At 40.5% G+C, this 27,642-nt stretch overlaps 1 protein-coding gene across 10 annotated transcripts in view; it reads left to right on the forward strand.

The window, feature by feature from the left end:
* Nucleotides 1-27,642, forward strand: part of ADCYAP1R1 (ADCYAP receptor type I) — a 111,590-nt gene that overhangs the window by 15,555 nt on the left and 68,393 nt on the right. For all 10 annotated transcript variants that reach the window (XM_068175768.1, XM_068175712.1, XM_068175728.1 and 7 more), the window contains exon 2: nt 10,943-11,048. In XM_068175768.1, the coding sequence (XP_068031869.1) occupies nt 10,943-11,048 (106 nt within the window). The remainder of the gene's footprint in view (nt 1-10,942; nt 11,049-27,642) is intronic.

Here is a 27,642-nt window from a genome sequence, read left to right on the forward strand (position 1 = left end):
GGCACAAATCAGAGTTTGCAAGAAGGAGGATAGGGATGGGATCCACCATCTGCTGGATCTGCAGCCACTCGAGTCACCTTGGGATCCCATTTTTGTTACCAGCAGGACACAAACCCTGACACTGCAAGTCTTCCTATCTTTTTTTTTTTTTATCCTGATAACTTAAGTCATAAATATTGATCAAAACCAACATTCCAAAGCATCAGCTGGCTGTGAGATGTGTTTCCTGATGTTCCTCAGCAGCACAGACCTGAGGCAGCCCTAATGACTGAGATAAGGTGCCCATCAACAGTCAGACAACCATAAAAGCAGGAACTCTGCTTTGCTAGATCACCTAATAAAAGCGGCATTAGTAACACTCTCTGTGGTATAAATCCAGACTGAGGGATCATGGTGGATAATAATGTTAGATGGGAACATTTGGAATTCTCTATTTTGTGGAAAATTAAGTTGCTTTAATATCTGTTGTCATCCTGCTGAGTGTGTTAATATATCCCAACTTTTTTTCTTCCTTCTTTTTTCTTTTTTTTTTCTCTATTAGTTTTTTGTTCGTTTTTGGGTTTTTTTTTGTTTGTCTGTTTGTTTGTTTGTTTTCTTTTAGGGTTTTGTTTGTGTGTTTGTTTGGATTTTTTTTTTGGTTCAGTTTGGTTTGTTTGCTTAATTTTTTTTTTTCCCACGGAGGAGATTGCATCACCTTTTAAAACTTTAAGTAGAAATTTTCCTTACCCCTAAACTGGATTACTTGAATGCCACCTCATGGGGCCCCTAAGAGAGCTGGAGAGAGACTTTTGGCAAGAGCATGTAGTGACAGAACAAGGGGGAATGGCTTCAAACTGACAGAAGGCAGGGTTAGATGGGATATTAAGAAGAAATTCTTCCCTGGAGGGTGCTGAGGCCCCGGTACAAGGTACCCAGAGAATCTGTGGCTGCCCCATCTTTTCTTTTCTGATCCCTCTAGCTGAGCTCCATGCTGGTGCTCTGACACCCCATTCAGTCTCCAGAAAAATGTACTTTACTCCCCTCCCTGAGTTTTTACGACAAAATAGTGATGAAACCTTCCAGAAACAAGGAGAAAGAAAGGCTAGCTGAGAAAACAACACTAAGCACAACCTTTTATACAAAGATTTGATTCCTTTGGGGTTTTTTTCAGTTGTGAAGTGATTGGTTTTTCATCCTCCACTTCAGCACAGTACCCAACCCAATATCTCTGAGCATTGAAAGGAGAAGGAGGGATGTTGAGAATAAGCTTATGCACTCCCAGTTACCACTGCTGTAATGAGCTTTTAGCCTTCCTTCTCCAGTGGTGTCCCCATTCCCAGAGCCCCTTTGGAGAATATTTGAGTAAGAGCTGCAGCACGAGGCATTCATTGGAGCTGCCTGCAGGGAGGAGAGAAAGGGAAGAATGTATGTGCTAACTGAGGGCAAACAGCTTTAATTTAATTAGCAGATTAATTAAAGCTTCCTCCCCTGGGCAGGGCATGTGTGTGTAGAAAGTGTTTCTGCAGCCTCCCGTAGCTGTTCATCAACGCGTTCCTGTTCCAAGTGTGACTCAGATGGGGCTCCACTGAACTTGCTGGGAGCCTCTACAAAACAAATTTCCTGTTGGAGACCTTTTCTCTTCAGGGTTTTGTTTCAAAGTAGTGAAGTATAAATGGGCAAATAATAACAAGTAATGACAAGAGCTTGCTTTGCAAATGAACGTGGCATCCAGGGGCACGACAGCTGCAGAGCTCCTAAAAGCTTCTCTGTTTCCCAACGTCCCCGCAGTGAGAGAGCCCTGATGCCAGCACAGATTCCCTCAGTGAAAGTCCCCAGGAGGTCTTTGCAGCGTGAAAAAACATTCAAGAATTTTTGGGAGCCTTGAGTCTGCACACTTTGCACGGGTCCTGAGGAAAGCAGAAAAGGCCAGCAGTGTCCTGGGCTGGATTAGGAACAAAGGCAGTAGATACAAGGAAATGTTTATCCCCATCTACTCAGCACTCGATGGATCACTTGTAGCATCACAGAATCACAGAATGGTTTGGCTTGGAGGGGACCTTAAAGATTATCCAGTTCCACCCCCTGCCATGGCAGGGACACCTCCCACTGTCCCAGCTGCTCCAAGTCCTGTCCAACCCAGCCTTGGACACTTCCAGGGATGGGGCAGTCACAGCTTCTCTGGGCACCCTGTGCCAGGGCGTCCCCACCCTCACATGAGGGAATTTCTTCCTAATATCTCATCTAAATCTACTTCTGGGATATTACATCCAGTATTAGGCCCCTCAATACCTAAAATACCTCAGTCAACTGTAGGAAGTTCAAAGGAGGGACACTGAGATTGCCTGTGAGGAGAGGATGAGGAAATTTGGCTATTTTTGCCAGGTGGAAGGAGAGAAAATTAGCGGCCAACCTTGTAGCAGCCTTGTGGTATTTATGAGGAGAGCATTAGGAGAAAAGAGCCAGGGTTCACACCATGATGTGTGACAGGAGAACGACAGAATGTTGGTGTAACCTGAAACAAGGGAGGTTCATGTTGGAGAATCCTTTTTAGTCTGAGAATAAGTGAGCCCTGGAGTAAGTTCCACTGAGGTTGTGTAGTCTTCAAATCTTCTTCAGAGTTTTCCAAATTGCAGGTGGAAAAAGCCAAATTAACCCTATATTGGTTAATTGGAGTTAACTAATTCTGTTGCTGCCCCTGCTTCCAGTGGGGGCTTGAGCTGGATTCTTCTGGAGGTCCCTTCCAACCTGAATTGTCCTGTGCTTCCATGTTTCTCCCTGGAAGGCACATGTGATAGCTGACATCATTCAGGGAAAGCCACCAGAGACAGGGATGCCTGGGTGAAGGCAAAGAGTAGGAGAGACTGGAGTTTAAACATGAAATCTGTAGACCAGGAAGAGAAGGGTAAAGCCCTAGGTTATCTTTTACATCCTCTTGATTTTGGGTTGCTCTGGCAACAGATACAGACTCTGCTTTAAACAGCGGACATTCCTGTATTGCCAGTGCTGCCTAAAGAGTGAAAAAGCTTTTCCTGAAAATCCTCTGGAGAAATAGGAGAGGAGAAGATGTCTTTCCATCTGTTGCTGTTGCTGACAGAAAATGCAGCTGTAAAATTCTGATCCAGGACTTCTTAAGGATCATCTGGAACCCCCTATTCAGAGTTTATGTGGAAATTTCAGGGTTCAGAGTAACCAGTAGTTTTGCCAAGACAGCAGATTGATCTAATACAGAAAATCTGGGAGCTGAAAAATCAACATCACTGTCACCTACAGATTTACCCCTCCAGATCAGCAGTTCCACAGATTATATGAACAGTGTATCCCAGATAGCTCAGAAATTAAATTGTTTCTATTTCAGCTCCCTCGTTTCAGGTGTTCAGCTGAATCTGAACATCTCATCCCAGATTTATGCTGATATAAATCCTCATTTCCCAGCCTGGCACAATGTGTTAAATAAAAAACATAGATCCCACCCTCCAACTTCCACTCCAGTAATTTTTATTAATTTATTAATCTGAACTTCTGTGCTAAATCTGAAATGGTTAACTGAGGCTGGAGTAGTAGGACCACAGAGGCAAAAAAATACTCATTATTTTTCCTCCTTTATCAATCACAAATTCCAGCAATTTACATGTGCATGACTTGCCTGTAACCCCCCATCCAGGAAATCTCTTGCTGTGACAAGAGACTTGGCCAAACTGTGGATCCATGCTGGGCTGTTCTCTTGCCAACAGCTCTGCCTGTGTCAGGAGCTGGAAAGTGTCCTTGGAAGAGATTGTCAGTGATATTTGCAAGTCCTGCAGCCCTGATATCCTGCAGTGAGGCCATGCAACCCAATCTTGCTCCATGCTAAAAGCTCTCAAAGTGGTGAGAATCTTCCCATAAAATTTGGTAAAGGAGTAGAGACCCTGATTTGAACACTTTAATTCCCTTTCTTTTGAACAATTTGAAAAATAAGTGGGAATTGCAATGCTGGCAGGAGGTTATCAGCTTTTCAGGCCAACATTGGCCTCTGAGGAATGAAAGAAAGATCCAAACTATGCCATTGGGAATTGTACTTCAGAATTTTATCTTTGGAGAGGAAATTCCCAGGAATTGCTGGAGAAAGCCATTTTTATGCAATATAAAATCAGCAGTTAGAAGGGCTATTAAACCCTTAGTTTCATCTCAAGCACATTATGTCTAGCAGGATTTTTGATCACTTTTCCCGTGAGTGGTTCATCCTGCCAGTACAAGGCTTTGAGAAGCATCACCTGCTATTAGAGAGAGGGTAAAGGGACATGTTGGTTTAATCCAAGATGACACTTCCCATGGAAATCCTTAGCTATCCTGGGAATGCTCCACAATGCTCAAAGAGGGGATTTACAACTGATTTTCAAGATAAGGCAGCCTTGCAAAAAGATATAGAGAGCTTATTTACAAGAGCATGTGGTGACAGGACAAAGGGAAATGGCTTCAGACTGGAGGGGAATAGGTTTAGTTGGGATATTGGGAAGGAATTGTTCCCTGTGAGAGTGGTGAGCCCCTGGCACGGGGTGCTCAGAGAAGCTGTGGCTGTCCCTGGATCCCTGGAAGTGTCTAAGGCCAGGTTGGATGGACCTTGGAGCAGCTTGGTCTAGTGGAAGATTTCCCTGCCCATGACAGGAAAATTGGGAAAATATCTCTTAACATCCCTCCCAACCCAAGCCATCCCATAATTCTATGATACTACAAGAATCCAGACCAGGCAAACTCAAAAATAGCTTCACCCCATGTTGTGCAACACCTCTTTTGTCCAGCATTCACTTCAGAAGGCATCCACAGAGAGATGGGAAGTGTTGATTGTGCTGCTGCTATTTTCTAACCTGCAGTGGGATGTGCATCTCTCCAGGAGTGTCAGAAGGTACCCATATCTGAAATTTCCATCAGCCACTTGGAAAGGGATCGATGCCTTTTCCTGGCAGCATGTTCTGCTGGTGGGTATTTCTTTTTCCCCTGCACAATTGGTTTAAAGCGTGGTGTCCAAGCTCTGCTGCAGATTGTACATTTGTGGCTGGGATTGAAGGAGTTCCCAATGGCTTTACCCTTTCACTCAGTGTGAAGTGTTCTGAAATCACAGCAGTTTGGATGACATTTACTCAGGAAGGCAAAAAACAAAATCAAGTGGCAAACCTCAGACATTTCTGGGGGCAACAACTTGTTGGGATGCCAAGCCAGTGTTGTGGGCCCAGCAATGATGCAAATCAGTTCTGGAAAAAAATCCAGATTGTCAGAGCTCCTTCCCAAACCCCTCTATTTTTAACACAGCCTTTTGCAAGTTTTGGCCCTGGTGTGACCAATTGAATCATTGCTTGGTGGGAACAGGGAGTCAACGGTGTTGTTTCCATGACAAAGTGAGCCTCTTTTGGCAATGCTCACAGAACAATTTATCATTTTTGAAGCTAACTTTTCAATACTGGAAGTCATAATAGAATTAGTAAAATGTGTGCAATTCAGCTTGAAGTGAGTGATCTCATCTACCTTGTTGATTAAACTCCTCTCTTGCATTATTTTAGAAACAACACTTAGGCAAAAGTTGAATCACACTCTAATTCATCTTTGTGTTGATGTAAAACCACAGCCATGAAAGATTTAATGAAGATTTGCTGTTCTTGTTTTTAATTCTTATCTGTCCCCTCATTACCCCTCTCATTGTCACAGTGCCTAATATGGCATATCCTGAATGGAGTAGAAATGTTCCCATTTACTTTAAAAAAAGGAAAAAAAAATCAGGACTTTACAGACTTAACACGAAAATGAGGAGAAGAGGAAAGAACAGCCAGTGGTACTGAATTACCTTGCCATATTTGATCTGGTCTCTCTAGAAATGCCAAGTGAATTCCCATCTCACCATCACATCATTACTAGGACTTCAAAGCAGATTTTCTTATCCTGGAGGTTCTCAGGAGTGCTGGGGACATCTCACTTCTGAGTAAACTCATGTAGAAAAATCAAGTTTTATAGCAGTGGTGAATGTTCTTACTGAGAACAAAATGAGCAAAATGGTGGTTTTTGAATAACTGAATGTAGTCAAAGACAGTTCAGGTTTTTTGGCTGGACTATTCTGCATGGTTGGTGTGTATATATAATTATACTGACCAAATTTATATAAACACATATGAAAAATGTAATTATATATTCCAAGTTTATTGTAAATATATAAGTTGTAATATAACATGATTGTTATTAATTTTACCATCATTTCAAGGGAACAGCAAAGAGTTAAGTACTGGAATTTGCACAAAGAATATACCAGTTTATATTTGTGGTGGCCACCTTAATAAAATCCACATAAGGGAAATGAAAGCTCTGAATTTGTTGTACCTCTATAGTGTCCTGCCAGCTTCTTGTGTTCTCTGAGAACCAAAGAGATATTGACTGTCTTTTACTGTCTCTGTATCTAAATGAATATACACATTTTCTAAACTGATGTCAGTCAGAATCTTTCACTTCACTGAGAGTAATAAATTTTTCAAAGACCTGTGAATTTCATGCACTATCGACTTGGATTCTTGATTTTTTCTAGTATGTGTCAAAACACTCTTTAACTGCACATATCACTGATCTCTTCTGGGAAACTGAGACCAGGCTGTCTCTGCCAAGCACAGGAAATTGCAAATGTCCTCAAGGCAGAGGGAATGGAATCACAGGGCCTGGAGTTCAGGCTTTACACTGCCTTTGGAATCGGGCTCTGCTTTCACTTGTTGAAGCCTGACTTGGCAGATTAAAGGTTCTGCCACTCCATGGTCAGTGGAGAAGCATCCAACCCTGGATCCTTTCAGGAAAATGTGATAACATTAAAGCGTCTCTGCATTCAACAGACAAACCTTTTTGTGGGAAATGGAAACTTCCAAGTGGAACTTCCACTTTGCAATGTGGGAAAAACAGAAACATCCACAGGCACGGGAGGGTTTGATTTGCAGCCTTAGAAGAAGCTTGAATTGATGTAAAAATACAGTACACAGACATTAAGCAGGAAAATCATAAACATATGTTTCTGTAGTTGTAAGTAAGACTACACCTTAAGTAAGTTAAAAAAACTGTACTAATAAGGTGGTGAAGGGATTATAATGTAGTAATGTGATTGTATAGAGCAAACTAGGAGTTTAAAGGTTGTAATAGAAGCATATGTGTGCATGTGAGACAGAAACCATTGGATAAAAGTATCCACAGTGCAGCAAAATTAAGTAAAGGTGATAGGTTAGAAAAGCAAAATAAACTTTGTGGCAACTGTCCATGGGATTAGAAAGTTTTATATTGTCTTGTAACAAAGAACTGGTGACTACTTTGTGCTATGGCTGACTGCTTGCTCCTCTAAAATCTCACAGCCTCTGAGACTGATGTTTCTCTGAGCAATAAATTGTTTTTTTGTGGTCCTATCCCTTCAATTAAAGCAGAATAATAATGCCTTTTGTTATGAACAATTCAAGCCTTTTTGATTTTCCCAGATATGGAATTGCTTGTTAGCTGGGATGACAGGCAGCTCCTATTCTCTCCTCTGACCCTGAGGTTGATGCTTCCTCCTTTTCTTTCCTTTCTGTTTTGGTTTCCACGTTCCCCAAAATTATTTTTTTTAAATCTGTTGATGAAGTGCTACAAAATGGCAGGGACACCTTCCACCATCCCAGGTTGCTCCAAGTCCTGTCCAACCTGGCCTTGGACACTTCCAGGGATCCAGGGGCAGACTGGAATAACCTGGAATAACCTGTTCTGGTGTCTCACTAGCCTCCATCCTTGGATGGACTTTGGATAAATATAGGCATCTATGTGTGACATTTATCATCCACAATTTCAAGCTGAAGGGTTCTGCAAGTTAACAGGAAGTGTGTGAAGAAACATTTCCTTGTGTTTAGCCACATCCTGCTTGCATAAACAATACACCATTATTATCATTATTATTATTATTATATTATTATTATTACTAAATGACAGCTTTTTTAATCTGTACCTGGTGAACTGCATAGAAACTGCCACATTTGTGTGTTGAGACAAACCCTGGACACTCCAGACCTGGGCAACTGTGGAGGGTGAACCTGCACTAACAGCAGATCTCTGTTTTTCTTCTTATTTCCCTTTATATTTTTAAAAATATATTCTAATAACTTGAATGTTAGCCAATGCAATTTCCTCTATCTTTGGGGATGCTTAGGGGATGATGTAGCAAAAGCTCTTATGTTCTTGGGAGATCCTGGAGATCGGTGACAATTTATCTTTTCCAGGCACTTGGGAGCCCTTAAAACAGAACTGTGTTTGTTTTGAAGACAAACAAATCTAATATGGTTGTGCCTGGTGTTCCCCGGGGGAAAATAGCTGAAATTTATTACTGGGATCTTGGAGATGATGAAGCTGTGGAGCATTATGAGTTCCTACAAAAATGGTGAGGAAAGCTTTCCAGGAGAGTTCATCAGGAAACCCTCTCTATCCTTGAAATAGCAGTGGTGGCTTTTAACAGTTACAAAAAAAAAAAAGTGTGCAGATGGTTCAGAGCATCATCACACCAACAAAAGCACAACACAAGCACCATCAAACTGGATTATTACAGATTCACTGGATGGTGTGGCTTAGAAAGGACCTTGCAGATAAATCTCTTTCCACCCCCTGCCATGGAAGGGACACCTCCCACTATCCCAGGCTGCTCCAAGCTCTGTCCAACCTGGCCTTGGACACTTCCAGGGATCCAGGGGCAGCCACAGCTTCTCTGGGCACCCTGTGCCAGGGTCTCCCCACCCTCCCAGGGAACAATTCCTTCCTAAATCTTGATCTGAACCTCCCCTCTTTTATTTTAAAAACATTCCTCCTTGTCCTGTCACGATCTGTCTGTGCAGAAGTTTCTCTCCCTCTTTTTTAAAAGCCACTTTAGGCTTACAAAGGAAGGAAGGATTGCTGCTGAAAGGATTTCACCTGCCTTGGGATTTGTTCTCAGGTTTTGCTGGGTGGTGCATCCCTGATCCACCCTGTTCATTCTATTCCCTGGGATGTGAGGGAAGAAAAGTTGAGCTGTGCAGAGCTCCAAAAGAACCCAGAGTAGAATAAATTTGGGGATTTCTGTCGCTGTTTGCTTGTCCCTGCTTAGCAGATAAGGGGAAGCAGGTCCCACATCACTTCCTCTGTGGTTTTCCATTGTCAAGAGTGAAGGAAATGGGATGAGAAATAAAATACCAAAAGTGCTTCAGTGAACCATGGTTATTATAGTTTTTATTAAAAGTTCATTTTTATTTTTGTTTTGTATTGGGATAATACATTATTTTAATATTGTGATGGGTTTTTGTATTATGAAGGGATGGATGGTTGCTAGGTTTTTTTAGGGGGATTTGTAACAGTAATTATGAATTTATTTTGTAGATATAAGTTAGTTTTGTAATTTTTGTGGGAGTATTTATATGTGCTACTAATTTTAATTGTTTGAGAAATCATAATGATGTTTGGTTGTGTGTTTAGTATACTTGTAATATGAATTATTTTACTAAGATGTGTTAGAATGTGTATTAGCTTTGGTTGTTCATTGCTGATACATTTTATTAAAGAACATTAGTTATTGGGTTAAAGTTTTTACAAGGCATTTTTTGGTATATAACTTGTTTATTTATATTTATTGGTAATGCAATAATAATAGTTATTGTTGGTTTTGGTTGAATTATTATTGGAGTATGGTAAGTAAGAGCTGAAATTATCAGTCTTCTTCATTATAATTTGTTGAGATGACAGTTGGAAAAAATGAAAGTCTAAGAATTTTATTACCGTCTTTGTTTATAATTAGAAAATCTTGGTTTTGTTGTGAAGTATTAGTAATTCTTGTGGGAATGTATTTATGGTAAAAGTCTTTTTTAAAATATATTAGTTTGGAAGTTGTAATTCTAATTGTGATGGAGTGAATTATAACATCTGCATTGTCTCACCCTTCACATGAGACTGAAAATGGAATAAAAGTTTTCGAAACACCTCTCAGTTGCCCCAACTCTGGGTCAGAAAAGGGTTTAATCTGACAAATCACCTTCAGCCAGGGCACTGAATTTCATTATGTTTTTCACTGGGTGGGATTTGAACCTCAACCATGCCCCTATAAAGTGATCTCATGAAATCTGAGGTTTTATTCTCCTTTAATTGATATTCCCTGGCCACTGTCTGCTATAGGATTGAAATCCTGTATTGATTTCCAGAAATGGGTCACATTCTTATTTTGCTGCTGCTTTGGGATTGCCTGGATTGTGTTGGCTGCAATGTTCTTTTCAGAAACTAAATTTTTATTCCTTTCTTTTTTCCCCCTTTACTTTTTTCTTGTAGTGGGTTGCACTAGACAGCTAAAGACAGAAAACTGAAAAAAAAAAGAAAGAAAATATTTGGATCAAGTCAGTCTGGTTTATTTGACATTGTATTATTTTTGGCAAAAGAATTTTCCTTGAATTCTCTGGAAATAAATAAAGGTAACACTGAAGAATGAACAGGGTGACAGAATAAGAGAAACAGCTTTTAATTTGGTTTAGATTCCAGAGAGATTTTAATGAATTGTACAAAGACTCATAAGAAACTGGTGGAAGATCAAACCAAGCTGAAATTTATTTCTAATTTTTCTTTAAATTATTTCTGTATTTAGAGATACCCTTGTTCAGCTTTATATGAAGAAGGAATTCAATAAAATAAAACAAACATGTTAGAAATTACATTTTGACATGGAGAACAATATAAAATCCCCAAATAATTTATGAGAATTTTAATTACTTAATTAGGCCTTAGACCTGCTAGAAGAAAAAAAAAGGAGTAAAAGAAGAAAAAAGGGAAAGAAAATGAACTTTGTTACAGTTTTTTCTCAACTTAAATGATGCTTTTCTTTCTTATTTTCTTTTTTGTTCTTCCAATGGGTTTTTAAAACTTACTGACACTTCCTGATCACCTCACAAACTATTTTATTTTTGTAACTGGTTTTTGTCCCCCATTTTCTCCCATATTTTAGGTTGCAGCAACCCATTCCAACTGCATCATTAAAAAGGAGCAAGAGACTTGTCTGGAGAAGATCCGGAGGGCGACGGCCCTGAACCCTCTCAATGACTCTTCTCCGGGTGAGTTTCAGATCCTGCACCTTGAGCTGACAATTTAAAGTGGTTTTCACCATTTCCTGTGATGCCTGGAGGGGTTTTCAGCCCTGTCAAAGCAAACAATTCATGGTAAGAGGAGCGAAAAACCAAAAATTCAATCAATGGGGGTGCATGAGAACCATTCCTGGTTATTATCAGAGGTCAGGAATTTGTTTCTCTACTTAAGGCTACAATATGCCTGCAAAACGAATAATAATTTTTTTTAAAAAGTAAACTAAAAAGAAAAGGATGACTGGATGATTTTTGCCTTTATGATGACAGCTTTGGGGACAGGATGTGACACAAAGCGCTGCTCTGGAGCAGCTCGTTTTCCTTCCTCATCTCAGCAGTAATTTGGGTATCTCTCACATGATCTGAGCCCTTTGCAGGGATTAACGCTGTGGTGTCTGCAATCTTGATGAAGGATACTCGTGCTTTTGCTGAGATGAGAAACTGAGGCAGCGAGCGAAGAAATTTATAGTTTAATATCCTGTCTTATTTCCTCCTGACTGCAGCAGCAGCTGCCTGTGGCCAGCACCAAGGAGAGAAGGGCAAAGAATGACAAAGAAACTAATTGGAAATCAGGGTCCATTTACTGAGTCCTGTCCAAACTGCTTCTGCTGTGACTGGAATTGCTAAAACCGCAGAGAAAAGCTGATAAAACACATTGTGTGTGATAATAGAGGGGAGCTTTGTCTCCCCTTTTTCTTGCAGCAAGTTTTAGTGCAGAAGCAAAGGAGGTCAGAATGCAGGCATCTGTGTTATCAGTGTCCTCTAAAGCAACCCGTCCCTGCATTTTAGCTGATGGGAGTATTTCCATCAAGGAGGAGAGTTTCCATCAGGGTCCTGCTATTCATCTTGTGCATAAATTCATTTCTGTTCTGCTGCCATCTCGGGGGTCTGGAGATCAAGGTGACCCCAAGGTTATAAAAGTCCTTGCTTCCCAGCCCACACAGCCAAAAGAGGAGTCTGAATGCTTAGGGTCGGCTTCTTAAGGTTGTTTATTTTCTCTTATCTATAACATTCTTCTCTGACCTGCTGAGCTCTGTCTGGCAAGTTGGCCATGGCATTCTGTGCGCCCACTAGGGCGGTGTTTACATTTTATACTAGAAATTACATGTACTATGTTTACAATAACGTGCCAATACCTATCATCTATGTTAGACAGTGTGTCTCTACCTTAAACCAACAGAAAAGTGTCACCATCACACCAAGACATGGAGGGCAAGAAGAAAGAGAAGAAGGTCAGGACATGCCCAAATCCCTCCATCTTGTCCCCTTGAACCCCTTATTTTAAAACCCTAAAATTCTACTTTTTCACCCTGTGTTAGTTCAACTACCACACTACTCAAACCCTTGTGACCTGTAAATCTTCACGCAAAGTTGGCAGTTTTTTCCACAGGCTAAAATCGAAGCCACAGGTGTTTTTGACTTCGTGCCAAGGTCTCCGAGTCCCCTGCCAGGGTCTCCAGACAGCCAGGGCAGCCAGAGGGATGTGCTGGGTTGCCACACTGCCCAGCTCTGGGCAGAGGAACTGTGGGGTGTGGTGGAAGTACAGAAAGCTCAGTATACCTCGGGCAGTTCATTCCACCCCCAGGGATGTGGTTTTGACATCCTTTTCGTGCTTTACACAAGCACGTGCTTTACCCAATTTTTCCCTTGTCCAGAAGTGGCATGACCAAGGAAAACAGGGAAAAAAAGCCTGTTTCTTGCCTTCTTCCCCCAGAATGGTGCCAGAAGCTGATCATGAGACCTATTTCTTCTGCTTTATGCAATGGCTATTGTTTGGATTCAGGAATTCATAGAACTCCCCAGGGGAGAGGAGACCATTTCACCAGGCAGCTTTTATTTCTTTATCACCCAAATCCAGAATAACCCTGACAGCTGGGGACTATTCACACCAAACTCCTCCCCCTGCCTGTTCCAAATGGAAAGGACACGGCTCGGAGATGGAGGAAGCCCGGAGCCATTGGAAAAGGCTTTTGCATCTCAATGTGATGAAATTGTATCACCCGCTCAGGCAGGAAGGGACTGGATCCTTTCAGGCTCTCACTCCGAGCAGAACCCAGCTGCTCCCTGTTCTGCTCCCCCAGTATTTGCAGGCTGAATCACTGGGAAGATTTTCCCAGGCTCATTGAGCATCTTTTAGTTGTTCCCCACATCCTGTGGCAACGAGTTCCACAGATTATGTGGCTTAGAGTAAAAAAAAACATATCCCCTCCAAGAGATTAATCTTCCAGTGAAGGATTCTGGTGTATTTCTTGTTTGAAAGCCCTTTTATTCCATGGATCCTGCTTGCTGGCCTTTTTCTCTGCATTTTAAATTATTTTTTATAATTTTTTGTAGACATGTTTTAAATTTATTTTGTTTCACCTCTGGGATTACAGCATTTCACTCTAAATCCTGACCTCCAGACTCACCTTTCATTATTTCATGATACTTATTTCAAGCCAGATCCTGCCACCCTCATTTTCAACAAAGCTTGATCTCCTCAGTTAACGGATATCAACAAAATTCTACCACCTCCTTACTGGTTGAATTTGTGGGAGATGTTTCACAACAAAACTCCCTGAAGATGCAGTAACTCTCCAGAAATTAAGCAGTCATAAATGCAGGGTGTTGTTTCCTCTTGAATTTCTCAGCTGCACACAAACTATTTTTTATTTGGGAAAAATGAAAATTGCACCATGTAATTTTTTTATATTCAGCACTAAGACTTACTAATGATAACAGTTAGTGGAGAAATGTTATCAGCTTGCCTCTTTCAAAGAAAGAGAAAGATAGGGAATAACTCCCTAGCTTGTCAGAAACAGCTGAAAGAAAGAAATCCCTCCTGACTGGTGAACAAAATTCTGTTTATTCAGAGGAGAAGCACACAATTACTTCTTTGACTATTCCTGCCTGAAAATTCCCATAGAAAAATTCAATATATAAAATTTTTGAGAATTTATTTCTCCTCAGTGGGGCTGCAAGGTCTGAAATGGGATCATGAGCTTTTAGGAAGTGAACATGGTCAAGTTACTGTGACTTAAATGAAAAATTTACCTCTTATGGCAGGTGACACAAAGAGAGTGAGGTACAGGACTTGGGTCTGGGACATGAACAGTCTCTGTATTCTGTATTTCTGCATGTGTTTCTACCATCTAGAACAATATTATAAAATATTAGGGTGCTTCTCCAAGGTGCCCACGTGGTGCAAAATGTGTCAATGGTAAAGTCTCTGCTGTTCAGAGACCTTGCTTTCTGCACTGGCAATTCTCTGCATGGAAAGCCCCATCCTTGGGTGGCAAGAGAGGAACAACAACTTCTGGTTCCTACATTTTGCAAGAATTCAGCTCTGCTGCCTTTGCTTTACCCCCTTGCTGTGTTCAGTGAACACAAACATCGACCAAATGGGGTTTCTGATGCTTCCTCCTTTCTCTCCCACTCTACCTCTCATGCCCAGATGTTCTGCTCATTATTTCTTTATTCTTCACAGCAGTTTTCTCTCCTTCTGCTGCTGGGCCCTGCCTTTAATGCTTCAGAGGCAATGATTGCCTTGAGATTTTCTGTTTGTTTGTTTGATATTTTTTTCCATTAGTTTTATGATGGATTTTTCCTCTTAAATACTTTAAGTTCTTTAGGAAACTTTATATGAGAAGAAATAGGGGCCATTTGCTGACCCTATGTGTCCATTCCCGTTCAGTCATCACTAACAGCCTGAATGGAAAAGAGAATTTGAAGGAAATGAAATCTCAGCAGGACCCAGAATCTGACTCCCTTGCTCAGGAGGAGGAATTAAACTGATAAAGGGGAGTAATGAAAGCCAAAGGCAGACAAGAGAGGAAGGAGAGCAGAGATTACTTCATACTCAACTTCCCCAGGCAGTGGTGCCAGGCTATTTCTTACATCAGTGTTTCCAGTTTCCTGTGTTTGAGTTTTTATCCCTGTCCTACTCTGGAGCTGCCCCAGTTTGTGCTGGACCCTCTTTCTAGCTCTCACCAGCCCTCCAGGTATTTTCTGCCAGATCAGAATTGATAAATCTCACTGCTGATCCACATGCGCCCTTTTTAATTTCTATTTCTCCCATCCAGACTCTTCTGACCTGTTCCCAGCCCTGGGGCTAGGAAAGACTGACACAGGAGTTACTCAGATATTAATGACAGTTTCCTGGGTTAGGTGCATTTAGCAGGGGATTTATCTAATTAAATGTTGATACCTGCAATTGCATCTGCACTACAAATGAACAAGTCACCTTCCTCAGTTTGTAGCTCTGGATGTCTACCAAGCAGAGCCTGACACATAATTTATTTCATCCTCAGCATAGATTAGATGATGTCTGTTTTTTCTCTCTGGACACATGGAATAAAGGATGACCATGTCAGCTCTAAATAATCACATTTAGGTGTCTACATTTGATCAGATAAACCCCACCTTTAGCTTCTGTCTTCGTTATATTGACTAGGTCATGCTGGAGGGCTGGATTACCCCACAAATCTGAATTGTGATGAAAAGAAGCCTGCTGATGGAAATGGAGAACCATAGATTGGCATGAAATACTTTTCCCATCCTGTTCCCTGACTCGCTTTCCACTGTTGGAACCGGATATTCCAGACTTGTCCCTTGAGCGTGGCTCCCTCTCAAATAGTGAGAGAGTTCCTTGAGTGATTTGCAGATTTGTGTCTACAATTTAGTGTTGAAAGTGCCTAAAATGCACTAACCTGGAATGAGCCAAGGTGTGCCAAAAGTGAACTCAGCACAAGAATTTGAATAGAAGTGATGAGGCCTCGTTGGTGATTACGTGGTTCATGACTCACTGTCAAATCAATCTTTAACTTGCAGTCCTTGTTTCCAGTCCCACTCCTCCTGTCCTTCCTCTGAAAAATGGAGAGAGGAAGCAACATTCCCAGACATGTCAAGGAATTGAAAGGAAATAAGGATTTGAAGGGATGTGATGATTCCTGCAAGGAATCACACTGAATTCTTGTTAAAAATTACCCTGCAGATCAAGAGGAAAGAAACTGATAAGGGCACCAGGGGGTAGGAGATGGTAATTAGGAGGCAGTGTGGTGATGCAAGGAGAGATTTTGAATTATGTTTCCATCACACAAAGATGATGGAGCAGGTTTGTTTTTTTTTTCAGTTTCACATTTTTCATTGAGTGTCTCATCAGCTTCTTGTTCTCTCAGAGCCTTTGAATTATCTGCTGTTATTTCCCCTGGCACCACTGAGAAGACATTACTTCACTGTGTCTCCCTTATTGAAGCAGCTGTGCCCAAGAACAACGGGACTAGGATTGAATCCAAGCTAATGAATTCCTAGAGTTGGAAGGGGATAGATAAGAAAATGTCTCTACAACCCGAAAGTTTTCTCTGTGGCTCTTTTTAAAGTAGAATACAGACCTAGATAGCTCTGATCTCTATGGATCCATCTTTCCTTGGTCAAATATGCTTTTTTTGGGCACTGATGGATTTATCCACTGCATAAAGTGTCTTCTACTAAATTCATATTAGAGCTGGTAGGAACAATGAAGAATTTCAAGGGAGAAGCCAGGGGCATGTGATGACAGACACGGGGTGTGTGCTTGTTCCTGGTATCCATTCTGTAGAGCCTTTGTCTGAACAAGTCTCCTGTGCACCCTTTGGGTCCCAAGCTGTGATCAGACTTTGCTTTTTCTCAGGCAAATACAAGGAAAAGTGCTTCACGTACCTCTGTGTTCCAAGCATTGATTTGTTCTTTAACTCTTTGCTGAATTTCTCTTGACTTTATCATCATGCTTTTTAGATGTTTTTGGGAAAGGAGAAATGGTTTAAAGTGAAAAAGGGGAAATTTAGATTAAATAAGGGGGAGAAATTCTTCCCTGTCAGGGTGGTGAGGCCCTGGCACAGGGTGCCCAGAGAAGCTGTGGCTGCCCCTGGATCTCTGGAAGCGCCTAAGGCCAGTTTGGATGGGGATTTGAGCCGTTTGGGAAGGTGTCCCCATGGCAGGGGGTGGGAACTGGATGAACTTTAAGGTCCCTTCCAGCCCAAACCATTCTAGGATTCGTTAAGTTTGTTCACCTAATAGAGTGGATGAATTCATGTCACCTCAAAATCGGTTTATAAAGTAGAGAGATCATTATCAGTGCTAGATATTGAAACTGCATTTATAGTCAAAAGGTCAAAATCAGAACTTGGTACTCCCTAAGAGAAATACTCACAGAATTTACCTTTGCCCTATTTTTGCATCTACCTTCTGCTGAGAAGGTTGTATGATAAATGCCCATTTTTGTGCTTTGCCTATTAACACAATCATTGTGGAGGTCTTAAGTTGGATTTAATGAATTCTGTTGGTGGTAATGACCAAAATCTTAATTTTCCAGGCATAAACCAAGCATCTGGCTCCATAAAGAATCTTTTCCTCAAATGCAGCATAGTTGATGCTGACTTATTGTGAATTCAGTCACATCAGTGAGGCTGAAAGCCTGGAAGTGCTTTGGCATTGGAAAAGTTCAGCATCAGCTTAGCAAGGGGAAAGAAAGGTGTCACAGTCAAACTGCCCTGAAATAATTTAAGGAAAGTTTTTTTGCTAGACATGTGTGCAGACAGGACAAACCTCAAATGGATGAACCACCAGATTTCTTGGAAAAGCCTGCAGGATGTTTCTTTCTCATCCTCTTTAATACACAGCCAAGCTGTATTTACCTAGACTGCCTGGGGAGGCAAACAGTACAATAATAATTTTTCTGGTGAATTTCTGGAAAGAGGGATTCAAATACCATCCACATTGCATCCTAGACATAATATTAATAGCAGATGAGCAGGGATATTCCTTTGGCATTGTAACTCTCATGGTGCTGGGAGGAGAAATAGAGTTTGTGTGATCCTATAGCTTTTTCTTCCAAGCCCAGCTGGATTGCCACTAGACTGGGAATCTCTATGCTATTCTCCATCAGTGTGGTTGGAATCATGTTGTTAGAATCCTGGTTACTGAGAATTTTAGACTTTCTGTGCAGAAAGGCACTGACCCCCAAGAGAACACTGTATTTGAGCGGAGGCCGTGGAGAAGCTTCCAAAATGGAATGACAGAACTGGGATTGTGGGGGTAGAGTTTGGATAGAAGTGTGTGATATCACAGGGTGGGAAACTCAGAGTTTAAGGGTTTAGAATACAATAATATATATAAAGCAAGATGGAGGTTTTTGGGCAAAAAGAAGCAAAGGTTCCTTCATCGTGTGGGTTTCATTTCAAGGAAATCATTCCTAAATATTGTCTCTCCTTGTCTTCAGAGCTGTGTGCTGCCAATGGGAAAGTGCTAAGCTGTGGCAAAGGGGTGGAGTTTGCAGGGCCACAGGTGTGTCCTACATCACCTGGGCACAGCTCTGCCGTGGGTTTCCCACAGCATGCAGAATAGATGTAGTGACTTCAGTCTCTGCCATAAGAATCTTAACCTCAAACCTTACAAGTTCTTTTTCACTGCTTTATCTCCAGGCATGGAATTTGTCTCTCTGGATTTTAGTGGATAACACCTCAATTCTCTGACCTAAACAGAGTCTGAACCCTGTAGAGCTGTGGATTTTAGCGAATAACACCTCAAATCTCTGACCTAAACAAAGTCTGAACCCTGTAGAGCTGTGGGTGCTTCCTTGGAGCTGCTCCTTTCCAGCTCTGGGTTCCTGACATCTGGGGATAAATCGTTCCCTGTAATGGCCTATTTCTCTCTCTTCTGATTCAAGAAGAGGATGAGTTAAGGCCTTTGGATTCTCTAACCTGGTTAAAGCTTAGGCGAGGTGATCATCAGCCTGGGGATGGTCAGGGAAGATGACTCAGAGAAAAAAGATGCAAAAATTGCTGTAATGAGACAGAAATTTCTATTATCTCCTCCAGCAGCAGGAATACGCTTTGGTAGTTTAAACAAGGATTGCCACATTTGCATGCCCTGCTGATAAATCTGAGTTTAGTCATCTTCTCAGCATTTGCTGGACTTCCATTCAGAAAAAAAAAAAAAAAAAAAAAGGAAAGAAAAGTACTGGAATTTAATACCTACATCTCTAAAACGCCATTAGCTGTGAAACATGTGTATGAGCTGCTGTCCCCATCCCATAGTGTATTCATTGTGATAATTCCCACCTGGTTCTTTCAAAGCCATTACTTTTGTCATCTCCAGATTTGCCAGGAAGTACTTCTGTAATAGGCAAAGAACATGAGTTAAGAGAAAATGAAAGGTGAATTAGAATTTGTCCAGGCAGCTGGGTAAGATAATGACTCGGATAAGATGAGTTTCTGGGAACCAGATTGAATAAAAGTATTTCTCTGCAAGCAGTTTAGGCATTGAAAAATGCAGGTTCAGGTTACATGTTAAAATAATTAAGGCTGAAAAATAGCAACCATTAACAAATTTGGAAAATGAAAGTATATGGCCATTTCATATTGTTCTGTTCAACAGAGCATTGTTTCAGAGGTATTGGTACTTAAATTGGATTAGGGATTACAAGTAAAGAAATGATAAAATTCAAGATAAAAAGCTAAAAATGAAATTTCCTCTCTGCCTGTCTGGCTCTTTGTTTTCATGTCAGACAAGATGAAGGAAAAACTCTCACTTAATTAAACAGAATGGGATTTTTGTGTGTGGTGTGTTTAAAAATAAAATATGCATTGTTTACACAGTTCCACCTGTGAGATCCTTGTTTCTATGGTGACATCCAGTTTATTAAATCCTCTCTTTTCTTTGCTCCAGACTTAAATGTTATCAAGGAGGACACTTTGACCATCTAGTTCATGGTGTACATGATGATCTAGATCAAAGGGAGCAGTTCCTTTCCAGTTTATGCAAAGATTATTAAAGCATGAGGGTTTTCCCCATCTATTATTTACTTTCAGTGGAGCTTTTCATTTATGTTTTGTTTATTTTTGCTTGCTTGCTTGGTTGGTTTGGGGTTTTTAATGAACATTTTCAAATACACAGTGTAATAGATGCAGCCTGGTCTAGTGTAAAGTGTCCCAGCCATTGGTGGGGTGCAATGAGGTGATCTTTAAGGTCCCTTCCAACCCAAACCATTCCATAATTCCTTGAGTTTAGATGCCTTTGCAACTGATTTTACTTCAGAGACATGGGTGCTCTTCTAATTCATGCTGTCCCAAGCAATTGTGAGCAGCACATGTAATTGCAATCATGTTCAACCAGGCCACTGCAGTTAAAAAAATTAATGATGAGCAGTAATAACACTTGCCCAATTAATGAGTGATGGTTTGATCTGTAGTCATGAGTAGCTAGAAGCTGTGATAACATACACTCATCGAATTCTTAATGTCTGTAGTACCATGGCTAAAAAAAAATCCCCAAAAAACTGTTAAGGAGTCACCTGAATTATAAGTGAGTGACAATTTATATGTGAATTATAAGTGAGTGACAATTGATAAGTGATCTGTGATGGTCAACACCTTTTAAACCACTGCTCTATCCCAGCAGGCAGCTGCTGCACGCTTCCATAGTGCTGGAAAAAAAGAGTTTCCTTGCATGGAGATTGTGTTTTCCTAAAGGTCCTGCAAATGTATTGTGCTTCTGTAAATGTTGGAGAGATGGACAGAAGCAACACACTGAGCAATATATCAGAGGCTTTTTTTATTGCTGCATATTCTCCTTTTTTATACAGACTCCAACTGGTTAGTAGCTTTCTTGCCAATAACTCTGTTGGTTAGTAAAAGGTATTTTTCTTGTCCAGCAGCTGGATTCCATGATCCTCGTGTGTCCCTTCTAACTTGGGATATTCTGGGACTCTGTGAGTTTTCTTCACAGAACTTGAGATTTCTGTGCCTTAAGTGTTTCCAGCTTGGCTATTGTCCCAAAACTGCCCTCACAGTCCAAAGACAAAAGCTGCTTTTTGGGGGAGTGACTCTTGGGATGCATTTTGAACATCTGCTTTCCAGTGAGGACAATGTTCTCCAGAGTTGCCTGTTCCTATCTGATACCTAGAGAGGCTGACGTGGACCAGAGGCTAGACAGAGTTAAAGGAATAAAGTAGGGATTTATTAAAGGCCCTTCAAAGGATACACCTTGGGCAGCACAAGACCCTGGCTATGGTTCCACCCAGGATGGACCCAAGATGGACACTGGGCCACGAGTTTTTCACATTTTATAAGTTTTGGTCCATTTCTATATTGGGGTTAATTGTCCCATTACAGATTCAGGTTATGCAGTCCCATCCTCCCAGTTTGCTCTCCTCAATTCACTGTTGTTTGGACTTTTTGGGCCTGAAGCTGCAGCAGTGTCCTTGGTTCTCAGGCTGGAAAAGGATTGTTTTGTCTGACTGAACTGTAAGGAGAACTTGCTAACACTTTATATGAAGTTCCGAGTTCCATACCAGTGCAGTACAGAATCTGGAAAATATGAAAGCTAAAACTTAAGGCATCAATCTATCCACACAAAAACTTTGAGGGCCATTCAAATGTAGATGCTGGCAAAGGTCCATTAAATCCCACTCTGGAAAGCACATTTGCCAGGTGCTGCTTCCTTTGTTCACCAGAATGGTTGTCTGCACTTAGACCACTGCTGGGAGAACAATAAAAGTGATGGGAGCAAGAATGGGTGGGAAGAAATTCCCATGGCATTCTGTTGATAATTTTGAGGCTTTATTTTGATAACTTCAATTGGAAGATTTTTCTGTGCCCACTTAAGAATCACCTCTTCACCAACATTGTGTTTCTGGAGGAACATTCTGACATTTTATTTAAAATCACTTCTTTTTCTATTTGCCTGTACTCTAGGATCACTTGGAAAATTCTAGCTGTGAATAAAATGTTGTTAAACCAAAGATTCAAGAGAGTCTTCTTAGCCAGTTCTTACCATGAAATGTTTTTTTCCTGTGAGATTTCACCACACACTGATATTCTCACAGAGGTGGCTAGAGCTTAAAACTGCCCAACTGTACAATTTCATTTCTCATTGCAGCTTCTTCTGTGCTACATCCACTACTTCTTAATATACCTCACAAACTTAAGCCAAGAACTTCATTACAGGGAACTGCCTACTCAATAATACATGCAGCTGAATAAGTGTAATAATTTGGACTCCTGACAGGCTTTGCATATTGATTTTTCCTCAGCAAAATAAAACTGAAGCACAGTAAGTTAAATCATCCTCAGATGGACGAGCAAGTTACAGTGCTGTAACAAGTTTTTAACTGCTCTATGTGCTAAGTGGTAGAAAAATCTCTGTATATACTTATCTCAGCATGGCAAAAATGAGATAATTCAGCCCTATTTACCCTCAAAAAGCAGCTGCACAAAGTCACATTCATATATTCTATGCCCATGGTGGGGGAATTGGGATTAAATGGTCCTTAAGGTTCTTTCCAATCCAAAATGTTCCATAAATACCAACTCCTGAGCCCTTACTAAGCTTTACTTTTTTACACAAAGTTCTTGGCCTTTTCCACTGACGGAAGAACAAGGGAGGAGGAACTGTGGGTTCAATCTTCATTGTATTTTCTTGTATTTTCTGTGCAAAGGAGGATGAGGCTGGGGAAGGGAGATCCTTGGCTTTGCCCTTGAACTGCTATCCAGCACTGCTGGCTCAGAGTGGACCTGGTAATTTGCTCCTGGAAAAAGGCAGGGAATGAAAAATGTGCAATTCCTTCCCCAGATTCCTCACAAGAGAAGGAAGGAACAGGGAAGTACAATGGGAAAACTCTGCCATGTGATTTTTCCTGTCCTTTGTAACAGAAATGAAAGAAAAAAGAATGTGTATTTGGTTTTGGGGGTCATAAAGATTAATATGTGGCAATATTGCCTTCCAGAGAGGGGGATTTTGCATTCTGTGCAAGAAAACAAATTAACTTGGCCTGTGTTGTTCTGCTTCCCAGCTTGAGATTTCATTTTCTGAGTTCCACCACAGAAACAAGCTATTCTGTGGTGCGGGAATTCTTTAGCAATATCACTCTTGGGTTTAAAGGTGAAATTAATCTCACTTGCTGGCTGAAAGTAGAATATTTGTCTAAAGTGGACGTGTAGGCTCTCCTATGAAAAAAGAAAAATTAAAAAAAAAAAAAGGAGGAAAAAGGATTTGACCACTGTATGTTTTATAATTATTTCAAGGACATATATTAAGATACTTCAAAAGTGAGATAGAAGACTTTGAGCCCTATTGATGTGTCATCTAATTTTCCTTCATTTTCCTATCAACAGGAATGTTGAACATAGGAGTCCATTTTCTCCCCAGTATAACCATTATTCCTGTAAAAGTGTTGGAAAGAAATAGAATTTAGAAAACTTGCCAACAAGACTTCACACTGATCTATTAAAATAAATGTTCTTTCCTCCTTTTTTTTCCTTTGTGAATTTTGCTCCCAGATGCCATGAAGGCTCACGATTTTGACAACTCAATGAATGTATCATGTCTTATAAATTATTTACAGATGAATCAAAGCAATTACCTGTCTCTTGCACAACATTGTAAACATGGAGTTTAGAGGCACTTTTAGTTTCAACTTTAATATTTTTGAGCCTCAAGTCATGTGGAAATACACAAAAAGCCTCACTTGCCAGCTAATAAAATATTTATAGCTATGACCACCTTGTTTTTCAAAAATATCTTTGACAAGTCACACCTTTAAAATTTTGATGACTCCTTAAGTAAACACATTTTTTACCAAAATGAGAGCAGTCAATCCCCAGCTGCTAGTGGAAGGGTTCTGCTGTCAGCACCAAGAACAGGTGGAATTCTGCTGCTCTCAATCCCATCTCAGCTGAATCCAACAGGCATTTTTGGCATGTATTTCAGTGGAGAGAACTCTGCTGGGCTCCGTATTTAGGGAAAAAATGTCCTCCTTGGGGAAAAATTCCATCACTGGATGTCAGACAGCTAAATTATTGGCTAAATTAGCTGGTGGGTCTCCCAAGACTCCTTGTAGAGTTGATAGATACAGAGATTTACATGCAGTTTGCATATTAAAAAACCTTATTAGGGTGCCTTAATAAGCAAGCTGAGTGCCACTGAAGGTCCATCCATAATCTCAGAGACCTGAACTGCCTATTTCACTTCCCAGTCCTAGAATTCCTCTTATTTTCAGTGTTCTTAGATATTATTTTGTTTATCTTGTTGGTGTTTTGGTTGCTGGGTTGTTTGGGGTTTTTTGTTTGGTTGGTTGGGAATTTTTTGTTTTGTTTTTTTCTTTTTTGGGGGGGGTGTTGTTTTGTTTTTTTGGGTTTTGGTGGGTTTCATTTGGTTTTCTGTGGGGTTTTTTTTGCCTTTTTTTTTTTTTTTTTGGTTGTTTTTTGATTAACCAAATGGGAGCCTTACACAAATAGCTGGACATTGGCTGAACAACGTCATTTTCAGTCTTCAAGAGCAGAGAGTTGAGTCTTGAGGACAAGCACCTGCAGATGCTTTTCTTATTGATCTTTTTCCTTGCTTTTCTGATTATCCTAAAAGCTATTTCATACTTCCATGGCAGCTTGTACTTTTGGTAATCAAACCATACATTTCCTGCTCCCACAGCTGCTGGAATCGATTGGTTTGTGTCCTTTTGCAGCAAAACAAATCAAAGGGAGCAGAATGGAACAACACAAGTGCAAATCACAACCCAAACAAAAGGCAAGGCTGGAAGGATCCATCACTGAGTGACCAGCCAGGACCTGGCTGGAAAAATTACTGGACACAAAAGTCAATGCACAAGGAAATGCTTTAGAGGAGAAAAACAATTATTGGTGTGTGTAATGAATATGCCCAAGCCATATGCCAAGAGCGAAGCCAAATTGAAATAATGAGCACAAACAATTAATAAAATGCTCTGAAGGATTGTTGGGTGTATTTTAAGAATGTGCCTCATCCGTATTCCCAATACAGGAAAGGACTTGAGTCTGCTCCAGGTTTTTGGCCATAAAAAAATAATGACTAATGGAATTCCACCCCTTCTCTGCTAACCTGCAAACTGCCCACACCAGAAACCAGTGTTATCACAACTGATTAATCCTGAACAGAATTAAACAGAGTGCTCCCAGTCAGCAAGACCATTTTATAATTGTCTTCATGCAGGACAGGCCAGAATTTGTTTGAAACTGATTTGTTTCCCATTATTCCACTGGACTGAGAACTGGTAAAGAGATTTTCCAGTGGTGTGGTTACAGCAGATGAGCATTCCTGCTCACATGGATGAGATTTCTTACTTGGTTTATAAATTGAGTGGCTTTTGTGGGCTTCCTAATTTTTCTTCTATCTGTATCTCAAATAGACTGTGGACAGATAAATCTATCTGAAGATAAATATAAATTTAAACCTATACCCTATACCTGCATAAATACATACCTACAGCTATAAAAACTTACATCTAACTGAGGTTTACATCAGGATTTAATTGTAAATCTGCTAAATAACAGAACATCTGTTCATTCATAGAATATAAGGAAGAAATTTATTATTGTCTTTATAACTGACACCTAAGTTATTGCCATCCCTTCAAGGCAGAACTTCTCAAGTGACTGAAACATAAAGAAGTTTCTGGATCTTTGTAACTCAAGCACACAGAATTGTGCCATCATACTTTTTTTGTGCTTTGTCCAGCTAATAAAAAATGTCACAGACAATGAGAACTCCCCAAATTCCTTTTAGATACTTCAGTTATGGTTTCTTTTGCCTGGGTGTAAGGAAGGATCTCTGTGAACGCTGCAGGTTCCTTTGGGATTATTTCCCATTTTTCCATAATGATTCCATATTCCAACTAAATATTATTGATTAGATGTATGCAAATTTTCATAGTTATTTATTACTTCATATGGGAGGGTAATTACCTGCCCACACATATTTGTGAGAAATATTACAGAACAATTTCCTTCCTACCTATCTTTAACTCTTTCTAATAGGAAGAGGGAGAAGAGGGAGAGAAGGAATAATAATATACTTTCTTAATTTTCATATTCCTATTTTAACCCATACCTAAATTTTCTAAATCAATTAATCTCTGCTTTGTAGCAGCTTTAGACATGGAGAAACTTATTAGATCTTTTGGAATTAACTCTTTATTTACAGGAATAAGCCATATGAAATTGAGGATGTGCAGTTAGGTTTTTTTTTTTTTTTCACAGATATTGTTAAAATTCACATTCTTTCCAAAATACTTCTTCCTTCAATGATTCCATCAATGGCTTTTATGGAGGTAGTGACTAACCCAGCACTGCTGAAGGTTTGATCCATATCTCTGTGTGTTGCTGTTACTGCTCCTGCAATTTGACTGTAAATTGTCAAGTCCTCTTGGCAGCCACTTCCTATTTCTTTGTGTATCCTGCCAGCCTTTAGACAAAGAAAGCCAGACCTATCACACTTCTTCTGGTCCTAAGACAAGCAAAGAGGAATCACCTTGACTCTATTTATTCAGGTTTTGCATTAACAAAACTGTAATTTTGGGTCTTCCTGTGTTTTTCTGGGCATTTTCCCTAACATGTTCTCTGTACCTAAACATCAGAAAAACTTCTGACACCTTCTATGCTGTTCATATGTCGGAACCCAAAATGCTTTTCCGACATTTTCAAATATTCCTATGAGTCAGAGACCCTTGCAGACAGCTGGAGACAGCTGTGATTTTGATTTTGAGCCATGGAATGAGTTACCAGCTCTGCAGGAAGAACAAGAAGAGACAAAAATCTAAAATTTACAGTAGATAAAGTAGAAGTAGTTATAAGTTAGAGGAGAGTATTTTTACATTATGTTCATGGGGGTTTTGACCGATGTTCGGGGGGGTCAGGATTGGTACAGGGAGGGTATGAAAAATCCAACCTGGAGGATTTGGGGTGTGACTTGTCCTTTTCCTCCTTCTTCTTACCCTCCATCTTCTTGGTGATGTTGGCATCTTTTAATTGGGTTTTACTGAAAACACACTGTCCAACATAGGTGCTAAATATTGGCAGTAAATAGTAAGCATGTAGTACGTAGCAGGTAGTATTTAATCTCTGTGCCTGCCTCTCAAGGTCAGATGCTCCCTTTCTGCCTTGCTGGACAGACCTCAGCAAGGGCACAGAGAGAATTGATAGATAAGAAATAGCAAACAACTGTTAAGAAGTCTGCGCCTTCTCTCGGCCAGCAGCCAAAGAGACAAGCTTCCTGATAACTTGAAATAAATCATCCAGAGACTGAATACTGTGGCTGCTGTGTCTTCCTTCGTCAGTGCAGGCCAGTGAAGGCCTTCTCCACCATCCCAGAGTCACCTCAGTACTAGAGGGACATCCGAGATTCATACTATTTCCAATGAGGCTGGACCACATTGAATTTGCAGTGGTTTTTTTTTTTTTTTTTTTTTTTTTCACTCTCTGAATACATTGTGGGCACTCAAAGAAGTTCAATATGGAAGAGGAGAGAGGCTTTGCTAAACTCTGACAGTGTGTTCCTGTTCAGGAGTATGAAATGCAGCATGTGCACATCCAGGGGATGGACTGGACTCACTGTTGATAATGGATTTATTTCCTTTGTTTCTTCCACTAGACCATGAGGTCTCACGAGCTCTAATAAGGAGTTGTTTGACTCACCACTAGAACAATTTCCAGGACAGATTATGGAATTTGCACACTGGAAGAAATTAAGTTCTTTAATTCAGTCATTTCTCATCCTCCGAAGGTTTGAAGGAGTAAACAAGGAA

This window comes from Anomalospiza imberbis, chromosome 1 (assembly GCF_031753505.1).
Source record: "Anomalospiza imberbis isolate Cuckoo-Finch-1a 21T00152 chromosome 1, ASM3175350v1, whole genome shotgun sequence".
NCBI classification, from domain to species: domain Eukaryota; kingdom Metazoa; phylum Chordata; class Aves; order Passeriformes; family Viduidae; genus Anomalospiza; species Anomalospiza imberbis.